At 47.9% G+C, this 23,227-nt stretch overlaps 1 protein-coding gene across 1 annotated transcript in view; it reads left to right on the forward strand.

Annotated features, from left to right (window-relative positions):
- The window catches only part of LOC115111238 (protein HIRA), a 59,579-nt gene extending 43,238 nt beyond the window's left edge, over positions 1–16,341 (forward strand). The window contains exons 19-25 of the mRNA XM_029637099.2: positions 4,298–4,459; positions 5,107–5,165; positions 11,692–11,797; positions 11,892–12,014; positions 13,994–14,157; positions 14,540–14,628; positions 15,409–16,341. Of these exons, the coding sequence (XP_029492959.2) occupies positions 4,298–4,459; positions 5,107–5,165; positions 11,692–11,797; positions 11,892–12,014; positions 13,994–14,157; positions 14,540–14,628; positions 15,409–15,525 (820 nt within the window). The 3' untranslated portion in view covers positions 15,526–16,341. The remainder of the gene's footprint in view (positions 1–4,297; positions 4,460–5,106; positions 5,166–11,691; positions 11,798–11,891; positions 12,015–13,993; positions 14,158–14,539; positions 14,629–15,408) is intronic.
- The last annotated feature ends 6,886 nt before the right edge of the window (positions 16,342–23,227 follow it).

A 23,227-nucleotide genomic window follows, 5' to 3' on the forward strand; every position in this document is an offset into this window, starting at 1 on the left:
AGTAGCAGTGTTATCTGTGGTGATCCATGTTTCCGTCAGTGCCAAGAAGTCAAGGGACTGGAGGGAGGCATAGGCTGAGATGAACTCTGCCTTGTTGGCCGCAGATCGGCAGTTCCAGAGGCTACCGGAGACCTGGAACTCCACGTGGGTCGTGCGCGCTGGGACCACCAGATTAGAGTGGCCGCGGCCACGCGGAGTGGAGCGTTTGTATGGTCTGTGCAGAGAGGAGAGAACAGGGATAGACAGACACATAGTTGACAGGCTACAGAAGAGGCTACGCTAATGCAAAGGAGATTGGAATGACAAGTGGACTACACGTCTCGAATGTTCAGAAAGTTAAGCTTACGTAGCTGGAATCTTGTTCCGCAGCGATTTTTCTTCACAATAGACAAACGGGCTCATTTTGTTTAAAACAACCCAGGGTATGACGCCATGTCATCTTGTAACTATTACATCAAACAAAGTGATCATAAACGGTGACACTGTATGTATTAGTTTAATGATATGGAAATGTGAAGTGCACATTTGGACTCACAGGTGTTTGGCTTGTATCACATCAGTGGTATTTATTCTGATCCTCAATGTCTCATCTTAGAAATTACATAGAGTCCTCTTAATTTACAGCATTTCCCTCAGACAACAGAAAAAGCAAAAGTTGCAAAATTAGTGGGAGGGATGGTGACCACTTCTTGTGGCTTGAGGTGCTCAAGTTCAGAACATCTGTCAGTCAAAACCCAAACAGAGCTGTGAAGCGCAGAGCCTGAGCTATGATGTCATATATAGCATGTTACTGTACAGTCACTGAGCTATGATGTCATGTATAGCATGTTACTGTACAGACACTGAGCTATGATGTCATGTATAGAATGTTACTGTAGTCACTGAGCTATGATGTCATTTATAGCATGTTACTGTACAGTCACTGAGCTATGATGTCATCTATAGCATGTTACTGTACAGTCACTGAGCTATGATGTCATCTGTAGCATGTTACTGTACAGACACTGAGCTATGATGTCATGTATAGCATGTTACTGTACAGACACTGAGCTATGATGTCATGTATAGAATGTTACTGTAGTCACTGAGCTATGATGTCATTTATAGCATGTTACTGTACAGTCACTGAGCTATGATGTCATCTGTAGCATGTTACTGTACAGACACTGAGCTATGATGTCATTTATAGCATGTTACTGTAGTCACTGAGCTATGATGTCATGTATAGAATGTTACTGTAGTCACTGAGCTATGATGTCATTTATAGCATGTTACTGTACAGTCACTGAGCTATGATGTCATGTATAGCATGTTACTGTACAGTCACTGAGCTATGATGTCATGTATAGCATGTTACTGTACAGTCACTGAGCTATGATGTCATGTATAGCATGTTACTGTACAGTCACTGAGCTATGATGTCATGTATAGCATGTTACTGTACAGTCACTGAGCTATGATGTCATGTATAGCATGTTACTGTACAGTCACTGAGCTATGATGTCATATATAGCATGTTACTGTACAGTCACTGAGCTATGATGTCATGTATAGCATGTTACTGTACAGTCACTGAGCTATGATGTCATGTATAGCATGTTACTGTACAGTCACTGAGCTATGATGTCATGTATAGCATGTTACTGTACAGTCACTGAGCTATGATGTCATGTATAGCATGTTAATGTACCGTCACTGAGCTATGATGTCATGTATAGCATGTTACTGTACAGTCACTGAGCTATGATGTCATGTATAGCATGTTACTGTACAGTCACTGAGCTATGATGTCATGTATAGCATGTTACTGTACAGTCACTGAGCTATGATGTCATATATAACATGTTACTGTACAGACACTGAGCTATGATGTCATATATAACATGTTACTCTAGTGACTGAGCTATGATGTCATATATAACATGTTACTCTAGTGACTGAGCTATGATGTCATATATAACATGTTACTCTAGTGACTGAGCTATGATGTCATATATAACATGTTACTGTACAGACACTGAGCTATGATGTCATTTATAGCATGTTACTGTACAGACACTGAGCTATGATGTCATATATAACATGTTACTCTAGTGACTGAGCTATGATGTCATATATAACATGTTACTGTACAGTCACTGAGCTATGATGTCATATATAACATGTTACTCTAGTGACTGAGCTATGATGTCATATATAACATGTTACTGTACAGTCACTAAGCTATGATGTCATTTATAGCATGTTACTGTACAGTCACTAAGCTATGATGTCATGTATAGCATGTTACTGTACAGCAACTGAGCTATGACGTCATGTACAGCATGTTACTGTACAGCCACTACTTTTTGATTTCTGAGCTTATTAGTGCCCAAATCTGTCATTTTCAACCTGTATACAGGTACGAGTGTGAAGGGTAAAAGCTGGAATCCGTAGCAATGAAACTGCTATATCCGTTTGCGGTATTACGACAACAAAGACTACTTCAAACAAATATTTTTGGGGGACGTCATTGCACTTGTGATTGAACAGCAGATCTTATAGCTCCTCTTCTCTGTTTAACCTCCTGGAGTCCGTGCCCCTGCGGAAATCTATACTGAACAAAAATATAAACGCAACATGCAATTATTTCAACAAATTTACTGAGTTGCAGTTCATATAAGCAAATCAATCAATTGAAATAAATAAATGAGGCTCTAATCTATGGATTTCATATGACACGGGGTGGGGGTGCAGCTTTGGGTGGGCCTTGGGAGGGCGTAGGCCCACCCACTGGGGAGCCAGGCCAGCCAATCAGGCCCACCCACTGGGGAGCCAGGACAGTCACAAAAGAGCTTCATTAGACAGAAATACTCCTCAGTTTCATCAGTTGTCTGGGTGTCTGGTCTCAGACGATCCCGCAGGTGAAGAAGCCAGATGTGGAGGTCCACGGCTAGCGTGGTTACACGTGGTCTGCGGTTGCGAGGCCGGTTGGATGTACTGCCAAATTCTTTAAAACGACATTGGAGGTGGCTTATGGTAGAGAAATGAACACGTAATTCTCTAGCAACATCTCGGGTGGACATTCCTACAGTCAGCATGCCCATTACACACTCCCTCAACTTGAGACATCTGTGGCATTGTGTTGTGTGACAACTGGCCTTTTATTGTCCCCCAGCACGAGGTGCTGCTGTGTAATGATCATGCTGTTTAATCAGCTTCTTGATACGCCACACCTGTTCAGTATAATTAGCATAATAAAAACATCCGCCAACGTTGCACTTCCTTATCTGCGGTGAAAAGTGACAGAGCTAGAGGCGGTGTATGTCTGACCATGAGGCGTAAAGAAATACAGTATATGATGGTTGAACTATTATTCAACAGCACAGCTGAATAACCAATAACATAATAGCTACTAACGCTGTCCACCAGCTTAGTGAAGGGACTGGTGGAGTTCCAACCATGAGACAAAGGCATCCAAACGGTATGGCCTAAACTATTACGACCCCTCTATGAAAAGATGAGACTCTCACGGTCAATGGTGTCCCCCCCCCACAAGAGTCTTAGGACTCGTCTGAAGTTGGTACAGCCAATCTGACAACTTCTGTCTGTAGGGAACAGTTTGGGCCTCTGTGGAAAGGTGAGACTGTCACAAACAGATACATGTGTTGCTCTAGTTGAAAAATGAATGCAAGTAGATATGGAGACTGTTTAGCCCCAAATAAGGAGTTAAATACCCGGGGGGATCTTTCTTATATCGCTCAGATATAGGACCTACACTTCAGAACAAACATCCTTTTGATTTTTTGTTTGGGGGGGACTATCTATTGTTCCATGTAGTGAATCTGTTTTTCAATGTGTTTGTACGGGCTAATTTCAGTAAGGTCAAAGAAACTAAATAAACATTTTCTTAATCATTTTTTGTTTGTTATTGTTATCCTTCAAGGGGTCTTAAAATTCTAAATCAAATAACAACATGACCCTTGGTATGACCTTCTTAAAAATAAAAAAATCCATATAGCTTACTAGAAACAAATGTTTGCTGATCTTATCTCAGATATAGGAGAGGCACTTGAGAACAGACTTCCTTTCGACGGGGCTTCGACTGTAATGGGTTAACAAAGTAAACCATAACAATATGCCTGGGGCTGCCTGTGGTGCTGCTTCCTCTAATGCGCTTCTCAGCTTTAAAGTCTTTGGAGTTGACTGTGCTGTTTTTATAGGGGGATTTAGCTTCCATTCCAACTGTGGTAATGAGCAACTGTTAAAGCTTTATTTACACCGTAAGGCGTGTCTCTCTCCTCCTCTCCTCTCCCAGTGATGTGGTGGCAGTGGCATGCGAGGACCGCATGTTGTCTGTGTTTTCGGCGTGTGGCCGCCGCCTACTACCCGCCATCCTGCTGCCCGCGCCCATGTCCGCCCTGCACTGCTCAGGCTTCTACGTCATGGCCTTGACCGCCTGCGCCACCCTCTCTGTCTGGTGAGAGAGAGCCCCGTGACACACACACACACACACACACGTATTGACGTGACAAAACCTATTGAGATGCACCATCTAGGCTGCTGCTCTGATGGGAAGTTTCCCCTAGGTGCTCTGGTCATGCTCTGGTCATGCTCTGCCCAGCATTTTTCACTTCCTTCATCACTGTTCTTTTAATTAGACCTATTGTTGTATTTATTCAGCCTACCACCACCCCGCCACCCCACCACCACCCCACCACCACCCCACCACCACCCCACCACCACCCCACTACCCCACCACCACCCCACTACCCCACCACCACCCCACTACCCCACCACCACCCCACCACCACCACCACCCCACTACCCCACCGCCACCCCACTACCCCACTGCCACCCCACTACCCCACCACCACCCCACTACCCCACCACTACCCCACCACTACCCCACCACCATCCCACCACCCCACTACCCCACCACCACCCCACTATCCCACTACCCCACCACCACCCCACCTCTGGACAGGGCCATACATTGAGTACATCATTGTAAATGAGAATTTTGTTTTTAACTGACTTGCCTAGTTAAATAAAAGTTTATTTTTATTTTTTAATGAAAAATAATTGAGAAGTGTTCTGTCTTCTCCACCTTGTTCTTCTCTACAGGGATGTCCAAAAACAGAGTGCCGTGGTGAAGAATGAATCTTTGCAGACCATTTTATCAGGTGAGAGGAGTTCTACTTCAAGCCTTTCACCTTTCAGACCGTCGGTTGAAAGTATGGATAATATCCCAGCGCAGGTTGAGTATCAACAACAGAGTCCTGCCGGTTACGTGACAGCGTGTGGGTGGGGGGCGCTGCCTGCGGGGGAGGGGGTGCCTGTGGGGGGGCTGCAGTTCATATACAACCGTACGACAGAACATTGTCTTATTACTTCTCCCAAAGTTAGCGTAGCATATCACGCAGATGGACTGGTCCACTGCTCCTGTTTTTCAGTTTGCATCTTCCCAAGTCCCAGTATGGTAAACTAAACTCTGTGTGAGTTGTGTGTCCTGTCAGTCTGTGACCAACAGCCTGAGACCTGTGGATCAGAGTGTGAAATTCGCCCTCCGAGGCTGTGTGACAGCTCTCCCCAACCTAGCCCTTTTTATCTGAGGATTTCGGGCTTCCTTGTCTTGTGTTGATTTAGCCCACCAGCTAGTGTGTGTGTTGGCCACCGTACTCCGGTGCTAATCTTGTCAAGATATCCTCCACTGCTGTGCTCGTTATCAAGGCCACCAGGCACTAACGTTATCAAGGCCACCAGGCACTAACGTTATCAAGGCCACCAGGCACTAACGTTATCAAGGCCACCAGGCACTAACGTTATCACGGCCACCAGGCACTAACGTTATCACGGCCACCAGGCACTAACGTTATCACGGCCACCAGGCACTAACGTTATCAAGGCCACCAGGCACTAACGTTATCAAGGCCACCAGGCACTAACGTTATCAAGGCCACCAGGCACTAACGTTATCAAGGCCACCAGGCACTAACGTTATCAAGGCCACCAGGCACTAACGTTAGTCATCCTTCAACTACAGTCGTGGCCAAAAGTTTTGAGAATGACACAAATATGAATTTCCACAAAGTTTGCTGCTTCAGTGTCTTTAGATATTTTTGTCAGCTGTTACTATGGAATACTGAAGTATAATTAATTAATAAGCATTTCATACGTGTCAAAGGATTTTATTGACAATTACATTGAAGTTGATGCAAAGAGTCAATATTTGCGGTGTTGACCATTCTTTTTCAAGACCTCTCTGCAATCCACCCTAGCATGCTGTCAATTAACTTCTGGGCCACATCCTGACTGATGGCAGCCCATTGTTGCATAACCAATGCTTGGAGTTTGTCAGAATTGTGGGGTTTTGTTTGTCCACCCGCCTCTTGAGGATTGACCACAAGTTCTCAATGGGATTAATATCTGGGGAGTTTCCTGGCCATGGACCCAAAATATCGATGTTTTGTTCCCCGAGCCACTTAGTTATCACTTTTGCCTTATGGCAAGGTGCTCCATCATGCTGGAAATGGCATTGTTCGTCACCAAACTGTTCCTGGATGGTTGGGAGAAGTTGCTCTCGGAGGATGTGTTGGTACCATTCTTTATTCATGGCTGTGTTCTTAGGCAAAATTGTGAGTGGGCCCAGTCCCTTGGCTGAGAAGCAACCCCACACATGAATGGTCTCAGGATGCTTTAATGTTGGCATGACATATGACTGATGGTAGCGCTCACCTTGTCTTCTCCGGACAAGCTTTTTTCCGGATGCCCCAAACAATCGGAAAGGAGATTCATCAGAGAAAATGACTTTACCTCAGTCCTCAGCAGTCCAATCCCTGTACCTTTTACAGAATATCAGTCTGTCCCTGATGTTTTTCCTGGAGAGAAGTGGCTTCTTTGCTGCCCTTCTTGACACCAGGCCATCCTCCAAAAGTCTTCACCTCACTGTGCGTGCAGATACTCTCACACCTGCCTGCTGCCATTCCTGAGCAAGCTCTGTACTGGTGGTGCCCCAATCCCGCAGCTGAATCAACTTTAGGAGACGGTTCTGGCGCTTGCTGGACTTTCTTGGGTGCCCTGAAGCCTTCTTCACAACAATTGAACCGCTCTCCTTGAAGTTCTTGATGATCCGATAAATGGTTGATTTAGGTGCAATCTTACTGGCAGCAATATCCTTGCCTGTGAAGCCCTTTTTGTGCAAAGCAATGATGGCGGCACGTGTTTCCTTGCAGGTAACCATGGTTGACAGAAGAACAAAGATTCCAAGCACCACCCTCCCTTTGAAGCTTCCAGTCTGTTATTCAAACTCAATCAGCATGTCAGAGTGATCTCCAGCCTTGTCCTCGTCAACACTCACACCTGTGTTAACGAGACTATCACTGACATGCTGTCAGCTGGTCTTTTTGTGGCAGGGCTGAAATGCAGTGGAAATGTTTTTGGGGGATTCAGTTCATTTGCATGGCAAACGGGGACTTTGCAATTAATTGCAATTCATCTGATCACTCTTCATAACATTCTGGAGTATATGCAAATTGCCATCATACAAACTGAGGCAGCAGACTTTGTGAAATTTTATATTTGTGTCATTCTCAACTTTTGGCCAAGACTGTATATAAAACTCGAACGGGTCACTTTCCTAGATAACCACATCTATGAAAGTTTGTTAGCCTAGCCAACTGTATGACATGCGATTCAGTTTGCCTCCCCTAGGCATCTCTCTCCCCTGGTATCCCTCTCCCCTTATCACACGCTAGCTACACACGCTTGGTGTCACAGGCTAGCTACACACGCTTGGTATCACAAGCTAGCCACACAAGCTAGCTTGCCAGTTTAATAAACTAGCTGCCACTGTGTGTTGTCAGCTTGCCTTACAAAATGACTGCCATTCGTGCGTATTTTGCATAAATAAGCATACATTTAAATATGTTACAGCTCATATTCCAGCCATGTTTACATCGCCTGTGTAACAGTATAACTTTAGACCGTCCCCTCGCCCATACCCAGGCGCGAACCAGGGACCCTCTGCACACATCAACAACAGTCACCCCTCGAAGCATCGTTACCCATCGCTCCACAAAAGCCACGGCCCTTGCAGAGCAAGGGGAACCACTACTTCAAGGTCTCAGAGCAAGTGACGTCACCGATTGAAACGCTATTTAGCGCGCACTATTCCACCGCTAACTAAGCTAGCCGTTTCACATCCGTTACGCCTGCCAGATTATTGTAGCTCTCTACCCTTCCTGTGTATTGTGGTAGCTGTTGTAATACAGTCTTCGGTTACTATTATATTAGTTAATTTGCTGAATCAGTGTATTGTATAAGAAATATTTATATTTTATGATTTATTTTGTTTACATTCTGAGCTCCGAGAGCACTGTGATGCTGGGTATGCATGGCTGATCCTCTTGTGGAGCTGAACTACAGGTTAAAGACGGTCATGATCCGTTGGCCATCTGTCTCACCCCTGCGTTAACTGCACCATCCTGCCTGTGAAGGTGAGGGAAGCGAAGAGGGCCTGATTTTCACAAATAATTTACCAGTGTTGTTTGCCAGGACCCACCCAGGGCCACCAGAAACAAAACCGATGGCAACCACCCCCAACCACTGTAAAAAAAATATATATATTTTTTTTAATTAAAGCCTCAAACAGAAGGCAGATTCCTTCTCTTCTAAGAAGGAGCTACTAAAAAGCTTTTGCATTCCTTCAAGCCCCCCAAGTCGGGCCCCCTCTTGCTCACTGCCGTACAGGCGACGCAACAGAGGACTCGATAGCTGAGATGATGATCTGCTGTCCACTTGGGCATCCAACCAGCACTGTAGTGACCAGGATAACGACACGCCCAACGTGATGAGGGAGGTGCCAACCACTGTGGATCTATTCAGTCTCAATGCCAAAGGAGGAGGAGTCATAAGGAAGCTCTGCCTCACTATGCACAGTCCTGCGTGTGCTGCCTTAGCTAGGCTAGAGTTTGATGACCCTCAAGCAACAGCCCCCTGCAGCTAACCCATTCTTTAAGAAGGCCCAGGCAGCGACACCTTCACCGTCTGTTCTTAAGGAGCTTCGGAGATGCTGGTCTGACCCGCGGGCCCTTGCCCACCACGGCAAGGACAGTAGGACGCTATCTGCCAAGCGCGACGCAAAACAACATGGGCTGGACCATAAGCCTAAGGTGGATGAATGCATAGCAGAGCTAATGCTCTCTCCAGATGAAGCCCTGAAAGATGTGACGTCTGCCCCAGACCTCAGTGCTCATGTTAGCACAGAACAGGATGCTCCAGCCGCAGCGCGCAGACCCGGACTTCTGCAACCTGAATGACGCATCTCTTCAGGCGTTTGCGTTCATGAACAGAGAACAGACTGCTCTTCGGCCCGAGGGAGAACCAGAGGGAGCAGTGGGATGTTCGCTATGAGGCGAACAGGTTCTCGTGCTGTTCCAAACTGCTGCCGTTCCCCCGCGACAAGAAGTCTACCACCTTGTTCAGAGTTCAAGAGCCCCCTGGGCTTGGACACCTTAGCCCACACATGGCCAGAGGCCCCCCCCCCCCCCGATCTTAGCAACGCTGCACAAGGTCTCCCCCCCCCAGATGGCCAGTGAACCCTGGTTTCCAACCCTCATTCTTTTGGAGGGAGAGCCATGGCAGTTCCCTCACAGACAGGAGCTGCGTTCAGTTGGAATGCAGGTTATGGCATCCCAGCCCAGACCAACTACAGCTATGGGTGTGGCATCTGAAGTGCCCGACCCTCTACTGATCAGCTGCGATCCTGCTATTATCGGACTTAACTTCCTTTCAAGCATGCAGAGGAGCTTTCCTCTTTAGCTATTTCATCAGCGAAAGGTGAGTGAGCTCTTTATGAGCCCGGTCTACCTACGATAGAAGGCAGATGACCTAGGTGCGACCTTATGGCTCAAGCCAGCCTTTTTACCTAAGGGTTTTATCAGCCCTTCACATCAATCAAGCCATTGAATTGGTGGCCTACTGCCCCCATCCTTTCCAGAATGCGGAGGATGAGTGAGCTAATCTCCTGTGTCCAGTCCTTTCCCTCATACGCTCTATGCAAACCTCGGAGCACTGCAGGAAGTCAGATCAGCTGTTTCTGTGCTTCGGTGGGAAGTCAAAAGGCCTTGCATTGTCCAAGCCACAGGCTTTCACACTGGCTTGTGAATGTCATCACTCAGGCCTACAAGGGAGTAGGGCTCCCTGTCCCAGAAGGTGTGAGATGCCACTCGACCAGAAGTGTCACCACATCCTGGGCTACGCTGAGAGGCGTCCCTCTGAAATGAGATATACGCAGCTGCTACCTGGTTGTCGCCCTGCGCGTTGTCAAGATTTTACAAGGTCGACGTCGCATCCTGCCACACCATGGGCTCTACCATTCTTCCAGTGGCACTGGTGCATTAATCAGAGGTTAGCGCTATTCCTCGGAGGTTAGTGCTACTCCTCGGAGGTTAGTGCTACTCCTCGGAGGTTAGCGCTACTCCTCGGAGGTTAGCGCTACTCCTCGGAGGTTAGCGCTGCTCCTCGGAGGTTAGCGCTGCTCCTCGGAGGTTAGCGCTGCTCCTCGGAGGTTAGCGCTGCTCCTCGGAGGTTAGCGCTGCTCCTCGGAGGTTAGCGCTGCTCCTCGGAGGTTAGCGCTGCTCCTCGGAGGTTAGCGCTGCTCCTCGGAGGTTAGCGCTGCTCCTCGGAGGTTAGCGCTGCTCCTCGGAGGTTAGCGCTGCTCCTCGGCGGTTAGCGCTGCTCCTCGGCGGTTAGCGCTGCTCCTCGGAGGTTAGCGCTGTTCCTCGGAGGTTAGCGCTGTTCCTCGTGACCTTGTTGGTAGACGTCGTCTATACCTTCATCTGCACTGACTGTCTCAAAGGTACATTAGTAACTTCTGTTCTACGTTATAACTATGGTTCTATGAATTCCTGGAAGACTGTCAGTACTTTCCTGTCACTCAATCTTTTGGGGTGAGAAGATTTTCTGAGACAGTGCGTGGTCTGACATACTTTTAAATATGAACCGTGGGGGAGGCTCCCACGCTGTCGTCACCTGCTTGACTTTGTTATTATTACTCAAACCTGTGCAGAGCGCCTGGGATATAATCTATACTTTCAACCGTACTGACGGTCTAATATGTTTTTAAAGCTTAGTTTTTCTTCCCTGTATTCATCCTCTCCTGTCTCTCTTCCTGTATTCATCCTCTCCTGTCTCTCTTCCCTGTATTCATCCTCTCCTGTCTCTCTTCCCTGTATTCATCCTCTCCTGTCTCTCCTCCCTGTATTCATCCTCTCCTGTCTCTCTTCCCTCGTATTCATCCTCTCCTGTCTCTCTTCCCTCGTATTCATCCTCTCCTGTCTCTCTTCCCTCGTATTCATCCTCTCCTGTCTCTCTTCCCTCGTATTCATCCTCTCCTGTCTCTCTTCCTCGTATTCATCCTCTCCTGTCTCTCTTCCCTCGTATTCATCCTCTCCTGTCTCTCTTCCCTCGTATTCATCCTCTCCTGTCTCTCTTCCCTCGTATTCATCCTCTCCTGTCTCTCTTCCCTCGTATTCATCCTCTCCTGTCTCTCTTCCCTCGTATTCATCCTCTCCTGTCTCTCTTCCCTCGTATTCATCCTCTCCTGTCTCTCTTCCCTCGTATTCATCCTCTCCTGTCTCTCTTCCCTCGTATTCATCCTCTCCTGTCTCTCTTCCCTCGTATTCATCCTCTCATTGTCTCCTCTCCTAGGCACAGAATGCACTGTGTCCCAGTCTTTACTGACACAGCAGGGGGTCCCAGTCATTGGTCTTTCCAATGGGAAGTCTTACTGCTTCAACTCCTCCCTGGAGACATGGTAAGACACACACACACACACTACACTTACTTTAGAGAAATCATGAAAGTCACACATTCTATATTACCCTTGTAATTATCTTGTGGCGTGTCAGGAACCTAATCGCAGATAAACAGGACTCCCTGGTGCAGTGTGCCGACTTCAAGAACTGCATCTCCTCCCAGGATGCACCTGTGTCACAGGGACCCCTGGCTCTCACACAGGGACACAACCTCAAGTGAGTCTTGACTGTTAACGATGATCTAGGATCAACTTACCATTAGAGGGGACAATGCTAAACTGACCCAAGATCAGAGTGTAGGGAAACATCACCCTACACAGACTGACACTCACCACATTTACTCATGATTAAGACCAGGGGCTGAAGGTCTCTGATTAAGAGCTGAACGGTTCAGATGTAGATGTCATGTTAATGGTGAACAGCAGGGTCGTGTTCAGAAACCAGACTAAAACCGGGGGAGGTACTATCTGAACTCGTCCAATAAGAAAAGGCTTGTTTTTCCTTTTCTGTCTCAAAATGTTTTCAGACATTTTCACATGTTGTGTCATATTGACAGTAATCTGTAGACTGCAGTTACTGCAGGAACGGTATCACACAAAACGATCATGAGCATTGCCTCGCTGCACGCCACGCCCACTGCCGTTGAGGCTGCACGCCACGCCCACTGCCGTGAAGGCTGCACGCCACGCCCACTGCCGTTGAGGCTGCACGCCACGCCCACTGCCGTGAAGGCTGCACGCCACGCCTACTGCCGTTGAAGGCTGCACGCCGCGCCCACTGCTGTTGAGGCTGCACGCCGCGCCCACTGCCGTTGAGGCTGCACGCCACGCCCACTGCCGTTGAGGCTGCACGCCGCGGGCCCACTGCCGTTGAGGCTGCACGCCACGCCCACTGCCGTTGAGGCTGCACGCCACGCCCACTGCCGTTGAGGCTGCACGCCACGCCCACTGCCGTTGAAGGCTGCACGCCGCGCCCACTGCCGTTGAGGCTGCACGCCACGCCCACTGCCGTTGAGGCTGCACGCCGCGCCCACTGCCGTTGAGGCTGCACGCCGCGCCCACTGCCGTTGAGGCTGCACGCCACGCCCACTGCCGTTGAGGCTGCACGCCGCGCCCACTGCCGTTGAAAGCTGCACGCCACGCCCACTGCCGTTGAAGGCTGCACGCCACGCCCACTGCCGTTGAAGGCTGCACGCCGCGGGCCCACTGCCGTTGAAGGCTGCACGCCGCGGGCCCACTGCCGTTGAAGGCTGCACGCCGCGGGCCCACTGCCGTTGAAGGCTGCACGCCGCGGGCCCACTGCCGTTGAAGGCTGCACGCCGCGGGCCCACTGCCGTTGAAGGCTGCACGCCGCGGGCCCACTGCCGTTGAAGGCTGCACGCCGCGCCCACTGCCGTTGAGGCTGCACGCCGCGCCCACTGCCGTTGAAGGCTGCACGCCACGCCCACTGCCGTTGAAGGCTGCACGCCGCGGGCCCACTGCCGTTGAAGGCTGCACGCCGCGGGCCCACTGCCGTTGAAGGCTGCACGCCGCGCCCACTGCCGTTGAAGGCTGCACGCCGCGGGCCCACTGCCGTTGAAGGCTGCACGCGCGGGCCCACTGCCGTTGAAGGCTGCACGCCGCGGGCCCACTGCCGTTGAAGGCTGCACGCCGCGGGCCCACTGCCGTTGAAGGCTGCACGCCACGCCCACTGCCGTTGAAGGCTGCACGCCACGCCCACTGCCCTGAGGCTGCTTCTTTGTAACAGTATGGGAGGTGAGATGTGGGAAGATGTCTTCGGCTTCCAGACATTTGAACAGATATTAAATAGCGGCCACTAGTTAACAAGTGCTGTTTATTTCCATGGGAGAAGTAGCCTGTAATATTGATCACCATGTCAACTAGCGTTACTGTAGGGAGGTGTTGTGTTGACCTGAGGTGTTGTCACGTCGTCTCCAGTGGTAACATGGCCAGACGTTTTCCTCCAAGGTTTAGCGACGTTCATGATGTTGGTCACTATTTGGAAGTCACGGGATACAGTCTACTCTGTGGATACAGTCGTTGCTTGGTTGTAGTGATTTTTACACCGTAAATGTGCAAGTAGACTGTGGCATTAACTTTCTATTCAAAAATGATGAAACTACGTTAATCCAGAAAACTTTGCCAAACCTTTCCCTATTTTTCCGATGTTTTAATGTGGTTGTTTTCCTCTCCCAGTGCGGGTCGCCTGGCCTCCAGACTGTCGTCCACCCCCCACCACCTGCAGCATGGCATGACCCTGGTTTTCCTGGAGAACCAGCTGGCCTCAGCCCTCACCCTGCGCTCCAGCACAGAGTACCACTACTGGCTGCTCATCTATGCACGCTTCCTGGTCACTGAGGGTGAGCCCAGACTGTGTCCCACATGACAACCTATGCCCTTCTACTTTAGACCAGGGCCCATAGAGGAAGTGGATGGAATGCAAGTGGATGGGGCATGTGTGACAAAATGAACTGAAATCAACTCCGTTATTTGGTCATGTGATTTGGCAGTTTATTTTTTAACATGCACACGTGTCCCATCCACTTCCATTGATTGTTAGCTGGTAGTGGCCGAAGTAAGTTAAAGACTGTAGTAGCTGAAAAATGAACCATGGATTATAGTTTCTCCATGGCCCATAGACTCGTTTCAGGATGAGGAAACCATCTAAGTTGTAAAATCCGGAACTTTCCTTTTACTTTACGTTTTTTTCTTGCTGTCTAACCTTTGTGTTTTGTCTGGCAGGCTCTGATTATCGGCTACGTGAGCTCTGTAAAGACTTACTGGGACCAGTGCACAAGTCTGCCAGCAGTGCCTGGGAGCCGACAACCCTGGTAGGTGCCTAGAAGGCAGAACACGGTGCCTATAAGGCAGCACGGCTAGGGCCGAATGAATCTTGCCCCCGGGCTCAATTGCTACAGCATTTAGCCTGCGTTTAAACAAGCTGCCCAATTAAGTATTACGTTTTTTTAAATATATTTTTTGACCAATCAGGTCAGCTCTTACCAATAATTGGACAGAAGAACAGAATGGGGCTTCCTGTGAAAACACAAGCATAGATCCTGTAAATACTTAGCAACAGAATTGGATTTAAAACAGGTGTGGCTGAAATGTGAGACAGCCTCCTTCAGCTGTTTTTAATCATCCTGTGAGTACTCTGAAATCATTTAATGAGAGTACTCAAACAGTGAAATAATTTAATGAGTCTTCGAGCAGTGAAATCATTTTAATGAGAGTACTCGAACAGTGAAATCATTTAATGAGAGTACTCGAACAGTGAAATCATTTAATGAGAGTACTCGGAACAGTGAAATCATTTAATGAGAGTACTTGAACAGTGAAATCATTTAATGAGAGTACTCGAACAGTGAAATCATTTCAAATACCCATCCCTAATCCCAAATGAAATAGCAATGATGATTGAGAGAACAGTGATTTATGGGATTGGGTCAATCCCAGAGAGGGTCCCAAACAGCGTTGGTTACAGGAACACTCCTCGTGATGGGAGGTCGAGGCTCAATTAGAATAGGAGTTCCAGTAATGAGCTCCAATCCAAACACAGTGAAATGATCATGTGGTGTGACTTGTCCTTTGACCTATCTGTCTGTCCCCAGGGCCTGCGGAAGAGGGACCTCTTGAGAGAGCTGCTGCCTGTCATAGGACAGAACTTGCGTTTCCAGAGGCTCTTCACAGAGTACCAGGACCAGCTGGAGCTGCTCGGCAACAAATAGCACTTCTCAAGTAACTCACTTCCTAACCCCACTATCCTATCCAGCCCAGCTCCACCCTGGCTGCTGACCGACAATTCTCTCCTCCAGCTCTGGCTCTATCCAGGCCTCGCTCCGCTCTGCTCCGTCTAACCAAGCCTAAAGGAAGCTCTCTGTCCCTGGGTGGAGAACCACTGGCACCCGTGTTGCAGAATGCTGAAAACAGCACTGAATAATGACTGATTATGCATTGTCACCAAGTATCCATTAATAATTGATTTAATTATGTTGATAACGACAATGATAATTATGTTGGAACTGTTTTCGAGGAAGGAAATCCGAGCCCTGCTAGAACTGTCAGGAGGATTCTCTTTCTGGGAAGATGGAGAAAAGCGTATACCTGGTTTTGGATGGGTCACTAGAAGCACAACAGTCCCGTCCCCCTTAACCTCCACCGACTCCCTCACCGGACCCCTGCTATGTGTGGCTGCTGCCCACCAAGCCTGGCTATGGGTCGCACCTGTCCTCTCCTGCCCTGGGGTGCAACTATACAGGGTCATCTGGGGTCACATGCTTAAGGGTCAATGTAATGAAAAAAAGAAAAGCTACAGTAGGATTGAGGATCAATGTTCTACCATGAATCACCCTCTTCTGAGCTTATCCCCTCTCCTATCTTTACAGAATGTGTACAGACTCTTTTCTGTTAGTCATTTTTAAATGTTTGTACAAGGCAACTTCTTTTCCATTTTCTAAAAAAAAGAAGAAAATAAATGAGAGAAAAATAATACAAACAGGCAACACTTGTGTTTTGAAATTAAATAAAACAATCAACCAATGCTGTTTGGCGAATCTTCTTGTCCACGGTTGTTTCTGTCTCCTACCTGTCTGGAGCCTCGGGCCTTGCCTGTCTGGAGCCTCGGGCCTGGCCTGTCTGGAGCCTCGGGCCTGGCCTGTCTGGAGCCTCGGGCCTGGCCTGTCTGGAGCCTCTGGCCTGGCCTGTCTGGAGCCCCTGGCCTGGCCTGTCTGGAGCCCCTGGCCTGGCCTGTCTGGAGCCCCTGGCCTGTCTGGAGCCCCTGGCCTGGCCTGTCTGGAGCCCCGGGCCTGGCCTGTCTGGAGCCTCGGGCCTGGCCTGTCTGGAGCCTCGGGCCTGGCCTGTCTGGAGCCTCGGGCCTGGCCTGTCTGGAGCCTCTGGCCTGGCCTGTCTGGAGCCCCTGGCCTGGCCTGTCTGGAGCCCCTGGCCTGGCCTGTCTGGAGCCCCTGGCCTGTCTGGAGCCCCGGGCCTGGCCTGTCTGGAGCCTCGGGCCTGGCCTGTCTGGAGCCTCGGGCCTGGCCTGTCTGGAGCCTCGGGCCTGGCCTGTCTGGAGCCTCGGGCCTGGCCTGTCTGAATAAATTAATGCTGATCTATTCAGGATGACATGGTTGTTTTTCTTTCAATATGCTAGTTAGTTAGCAGAGTAAGGATGTGTGCCAATAAACTCTCCTAATGTGTGCACATGATCACTTCCGTTCATGGATTAGAATGGCAATGACTAGTATAAGTGATGTATTGGAAACTCCACCTAGCCCGTGCCTTCATCAATCCAATGACTTTAGATTTGTGGGAGATACAGAACGAGCGCAAGGAATATTGAGGGGGAAATGAGGACTTGGCTGTTGTTCCATAGTTGACCACAGGGGGGTAGTAGAGACCCACAGTACACGGTTCAGAGCGTTGTAGAGACCCACAGTACACGGTTCAGAGTGTTGTAGTAGAGACCCACAGTACACGGTTCAGAGCATTGTAGAGACCCACAGTACACGGTTCAGAGCGTTGTAGAGACCCACAGTACACGGTTCAGAACATTGTAGTAGAGACCCACAGTACACGGTTCAGAGTGTTGTAGTAGAGACCCACAGTACACGGTTCAGAACATTGTAGTAGAGACCCACAGTACACGGTTCAGAACATTGTAGTAGAGACCCACAGTACGCGATTCAGAGCGTTGTAGAGACCCACAGTACACGGTTCAGAGTGTTGTAGAGACCCACAGTACACGATTCAGAGTGTTGTAGTAGAGACCCACAGTACACGGTTCAGAGCGTTGTAGAGACCCACATTACACGGTTCAGAGCGTTGTAGAGACCCACAGTACACGGTTCAGAGCGTTGTAGAGACCCACAGTACACGGTTCAGAGTGTTGTAGTAGAGACCCACAGTACACGGTTCAGAGAGTTGTAGAGACCCACAGTACACGGTTCAGAGTGTTGTAGAGACCCACATTACACGGTTCAGAACGTTGTAGAGACCCACAGTATGTTGCCAGGCACCACAAAGGGAAGGTCTTCATGACAAGGTCAGTCAGCACCTGTCCAATATGTTCAGTGTGTGGACAGCATGCTGTTTGTGACTGGCATTCTGTAAATAATTCATGCCATTCACTGAAACATGCCCAAAATAGCCGTCTGCAGAAATTAGCCAAATACTGCTTCCCCTGAGGAATATCAATGACAACCTGTGCCCCAAATGACACCCTTATTCCATACATAGGGCTCTGGTCAAAAGTAGTGCACTATATCAGGTAAAGGATCCCATTTGGGACACAGACAGCAATCAAACAGCCGGAATAGAGAGAATGCTAATCTCTAATGCTGATGAACCCAGAAAGGGTTTCCCCTTCCTGCCACGGGGTTAGTGGTGATTGTAAAAGGTTTTGCAACGGAAATCAGCATTTCTTATTGGGCTATTGAGGCCTGTTTGCTTAAGTTTGGTTCCTAGTCAATACACCCTTTTCAGTATTTTATCTTTGTCTCAGGTTGATGACAGTGGTCCTTCCTTTAATTTTTATCTTACTAGGCAAGTTAAGAACAAATTCTTATTTTCAATGACGGCCTAGGTTAACTAGTGGGTTAACTGCCTGTTCAAGGGCAGAACAGCTCAGGGATTTGAACTTGCAACCTTCCGGTTACTAATCCAACGCTCTAACCACTAGGCTACCATGCCTTCCTCAATTGTGGGAAGGTCACAACAGGAACAGTTGGCTCAAAGTAACAAGTAAACGTGTTCCTTCTTTCCCAGCACCACAGGACTAACACCTGAGAATCATCCACCCAGTAGATGTAAGGCCCCCTAGACCTACACACTCACCTAGTCTACCTTCTGACTTGTGAATCCTATTCACTTGAATGATTGAATCAGAAGTTTTAGAAAGACAGCCTCGGGCATCCAGATGACGCCTCTTTCTCCCAATAACATTCCCCTCCACTGAGGACGCTTCAATGTTTTACCGTCTGAGTAGTTCACTCCACACAGTGGGTTTCACCTCATTATGTACCGGGGGTGTTTAGACAAATTTGTCCCAAATAGCACCCTATTCCCTATGTAGTGCACTACTTTAGACCATGGGGTTTGATGAAAATGTATTGTAAAGGGAATAGGATGCCATTTGGGATACAATTCTCACTGAGATGTTCTTTCAGCACTGATGGGCTAACACATGGGCCCATTAACAACCCTGTCTGTCTATAGACACACATTTTAGAGCGAGAGGTGTGAATGGCAGTTTGAAAAGAGGCCGCAGAGAACTCTTCAAAGTACTGTAAGGACTGGAGAAAAGGGTTACGGAGTGGTACCCCTGCTAGGGTGTACCATGTGGGATGTCCCAAGGCTTTTTGCAGAGCAGAACATTCACACACCTGAGATCTCTCCCCGAGCCACTTTCACCACACCTTTAAAAACCTCTTTTTTTTAACATGCTGAATTTTTGTGTTTTTCCAAACTGAAGTTGTTGAAGTCCTTGATCGACTTATGTCAAGGGGTTGTGGTGCATAAAGCCCACGGATGTGGAATCAAGAAGCAAAAGGGATGGAATCAGTAGAATTATGGCAGCTACACTGAGGGAGCAAATTGGCTTAGTTTTACTGACTGTGTGTTGTTCAAATATGTACAGTATCTTGGCATTTCTCACTATTGGAACAAGATACTTGCTGTACCCCACTGGCCCGCTGGTAGATCCAATAGAACTGTCTCCCTCTCCATTTTAATATGCATGGGCGGATACCGGAGGCTATAGATTACTGGGGAATCATTTGGACTGCTTTTCCTCATGTTGAGTGTGAGCTATCATCACACTGCTTGTTATCTTCAACTGCCTTCGGCACGGTAAGTTTACTTCATACCCATGTACTCTGTCATTTTCACTTTAATAACCCAGCCCTGCTTCCTCTTCCTAAAGAAGCAGTTTGTTCGGGGCTCACTGTGGGCCACATTTCTTATTGGGACCTTTGACCCTCAATCGGGTGAAAAAATCCAAATGAGTGATAAGTATGACATGTTTTAAGTGGGTCAAACAAACAAACACACACACACACACACACACACACACACACACACACACACACACACACACACACACACACACACACACACACACACACACACACACACACATACACACACACACACACACACACACACACACAGACACACAGACACACACACACACACACACACACACACACACACACACACACACACACAGACACACACACACACACACACACACACACACACACACACACACACACACACACACACACACACACAGACACACACACACACACACACACACACACACACACACACACACACACACACACACACACACACACACACACACAGACACACAGACACACACACACACACACACACACACACACACACACACACACACACACACACACACAGACACACACACACACACACACACACACACACACACACACACACACACACACACACACACACACACACACACACACACACACACACACACACACACACACACACACACACACACACACACACACACACACACACACACACACACACACACACACACACACACACACACACACACACACACACACACACACACACACACACACACACACACACACACACACACACACACACACACACACATACACACACACACACTACACACACATACACACACACACACACACACACACACACACACACACACACACACACACACACACACACACACACACACACACACTACACACACACACACACACACACACTACACACACACATACACACACACACACTACACACACACACACACACACACACACACACACACACACACACACACACACACACACACACACACACACACACACACACACACACACACACACACACACACTGGCTCAAAGGGGAATATTAAAGCTGTTGGTATTGTGTAATGTCAATGCATTTGTAATTCATAGTAAAAATCAACTGTATTCGGTTTGATGTCACCTCAGACGTCTTTGAGACGAGGAGTGAGTCTTACCTCACCTGTCTGCTTAATTACTCCTGAGTTACAGAACACAGAACACGTGTTCCGAGATGCTGCCATGCATAGGAATATACACACACACACACCCCACTGTGCCTCTCTCACAAACATCTACAACACAGTACACAGAGAGTGAGCCGAACACTGTCATCCTTCCCCTTACACTTCCTCTAGGTTGACGGGGAACAGCATTTTGACCTACAGTTCAGTCGGAAAGTATTCAGACCCCTTGACTTTTTCCCACATTTTGTTACGTTACAGCCTTATTCTAAAATGGATGAAATTCATTTTTTTCATCATCACTCTACACACAAAACCCCATAATGACAAAGCAAAAACAGGTTTTTAGAAATGTTAGCAAATGTTTAAATGTTGTAATACTTTTACAAAAGTATTCAGACCCTTTACTCAGTACTTTGTTAAAGCACCTTTGGAAGCGATTGCAGCCTTGAGTCTTCTTGGGTAATGATACTTTCAAGCTTGGCACACCTGTATTTGGGGAGTTTCTCCCATTCTTCTCTGCAGATCCTCTCAAGGTCTGTCAGGTTGGATGGGGAGCGTCACTGCACAGCTATTTTCAGGTTTCTTCATAGATGTTCGATCGGGTTCAAGTCAGGGCTCTGGCTGGGCCACTCAAGGACTTTCAGAGACTTGTCCCGAAGCCACTCCTGCGTTGTCTTGGCTCTGTGTTTAGGATCGTTGTCCCGTTGGAAGGGGAACCTTTGCCCCAATCTGAGGTCCTGAGCGCTCTGGAGCAGATTTTCCTCGTGGATCTCACTGTACTTTGCTCCGTTCATCTTTCCCTCGATCCTGACTAGTCTCCCAGTCCCTGCCACTGAAAACATCCCCACAGCATGATACAGCCACCACCATGCTTCACTGTAGGGATGGTGCCAGGTTTCCTCCAGACGTGACGCTTGGCATTCAGGCCAAATAGTTCAATCTTGGTTTCATCAGACCAGAGAATCTTGTTTCTCATGGTCTGAGAGACTTCAGGTGCCTTTTGGCAAACTCCAAGAGTGATGTCATGTGCCTTTTACTGAGGAGTGGTTTCCGTCTGGCCACTTTACCAGAAAGTGCTGCAGAGATGGTTGTCCTTCTGGAATTTTCTCCCATTTCCACAGAGGAGCTCTGTCAGAGTGACCATCATGTGCTTAGTCGACTCCCTGACCAAGACAATTCTCCCCCGATTGCTCAGTTTGGCCGGGCAGACAGCTCTAGTAAGTGTCTTGGTGGTTCCAAACTTCTTCCATTTAAGAATGATGGAGGACACTGTGTTCTTGGGGACATCTCAAGGATGATCAATGGAAACAAAATGCACCTGAGCTCAAATTCGAGTCTCATAACAAAGGACCTGAATAGTTATATAAATAAGGTATTTCTGTTTTTTTTTTTTTTGATACATTTGCTAAAATGTCTAAACATGTTTTCGCTTTGACATTATGGGGACATCATTGTGATGAAATACCCCCCCAGCATCACTATAAAATCGCAAAGGAGTGAAAGTTTGGAGACACAAGGGGTCCAGGGATTCAGTGCTATACTGGTTAATTTATTGTCTGACTTGGCCTCCCTGGAGAGATTTACCATCAAACTAAATAACAAACTGAAAGATTATAATGACATTTTGGAAACCATTCGTATCTTGCATTACCCCTAAGCAACCCCAGACAGCATTTAATATGTCACCTCCTCCTAATTCACAGCTCTATGGTAACCGGCTTATATATTATTCTTGTACTTTCCAGTCCTGTCTTGTCCTGTCTTGGACTTTCCAGTCTTGTCCTGTCTTGGACATTCCAGTCCTGTCTTGTATGTTTCTGGCCAGTCTTGTCCTGTCTTGGACTTCCCAGTCTTGTCCTGTCTTGGACTTTCCAATCTTGTCCTGTATGTTTCTGTCCTGTCTTGTATGTTTCTGTCCTGTCTTGTCCTGTCTTGGACTTTCCAGTCCTGTCTTGTATGTTTCTGGCCAGTCTTGTCCTGTCTTGGACTTCCCAGTCTTGTCCTGTCTTGGACTTTCCAATCTTGTCCTGTATGTTTCTGTCCTATCTTGTATGTTTCTGTCCTGTCTTGTCCTGTCTTGGACTTTCCAGTCCTGTCTTGTATGTTTCTGTCCTGTCTTGTATGTTTGTGTCCTGTCCTGTATGTTTCTGTCCTGTCTTGTATGTTTCTGTCCTGTCTTGTCTTATATGTTTCTGTCCTGTCTTGTATGTTTCTGTCCTGTCTTGCCCATTACTCTATTATTTTGTGTTGTTGTGTTTTGACTCCTTCATTTGTTTTCTCCCTTTCTATTTTTCAATTTTTAGTTATTCTGTTCCTTTTGGTCGTAGTGTCACCAGTAACTCCAGTTCCGTTACCAAGGTCACCAGTAACGCCAC

Source organism: Oncorhynchus nerka, linkage group LG27 (genome assembly GCF_034236695.1).
Source record: "Oncorhynchus nerka isolate Pitt River linkage group LG27, Oner_Uvic_2.0, whole genome shotgun sequence".
Lineage (NCBI taxonomy): Eukaryota > Metazoa > Chordata > Actinopteri > Salmoniformes > Salmonidae > Oncorhynchus > Oncorhynchus nerka.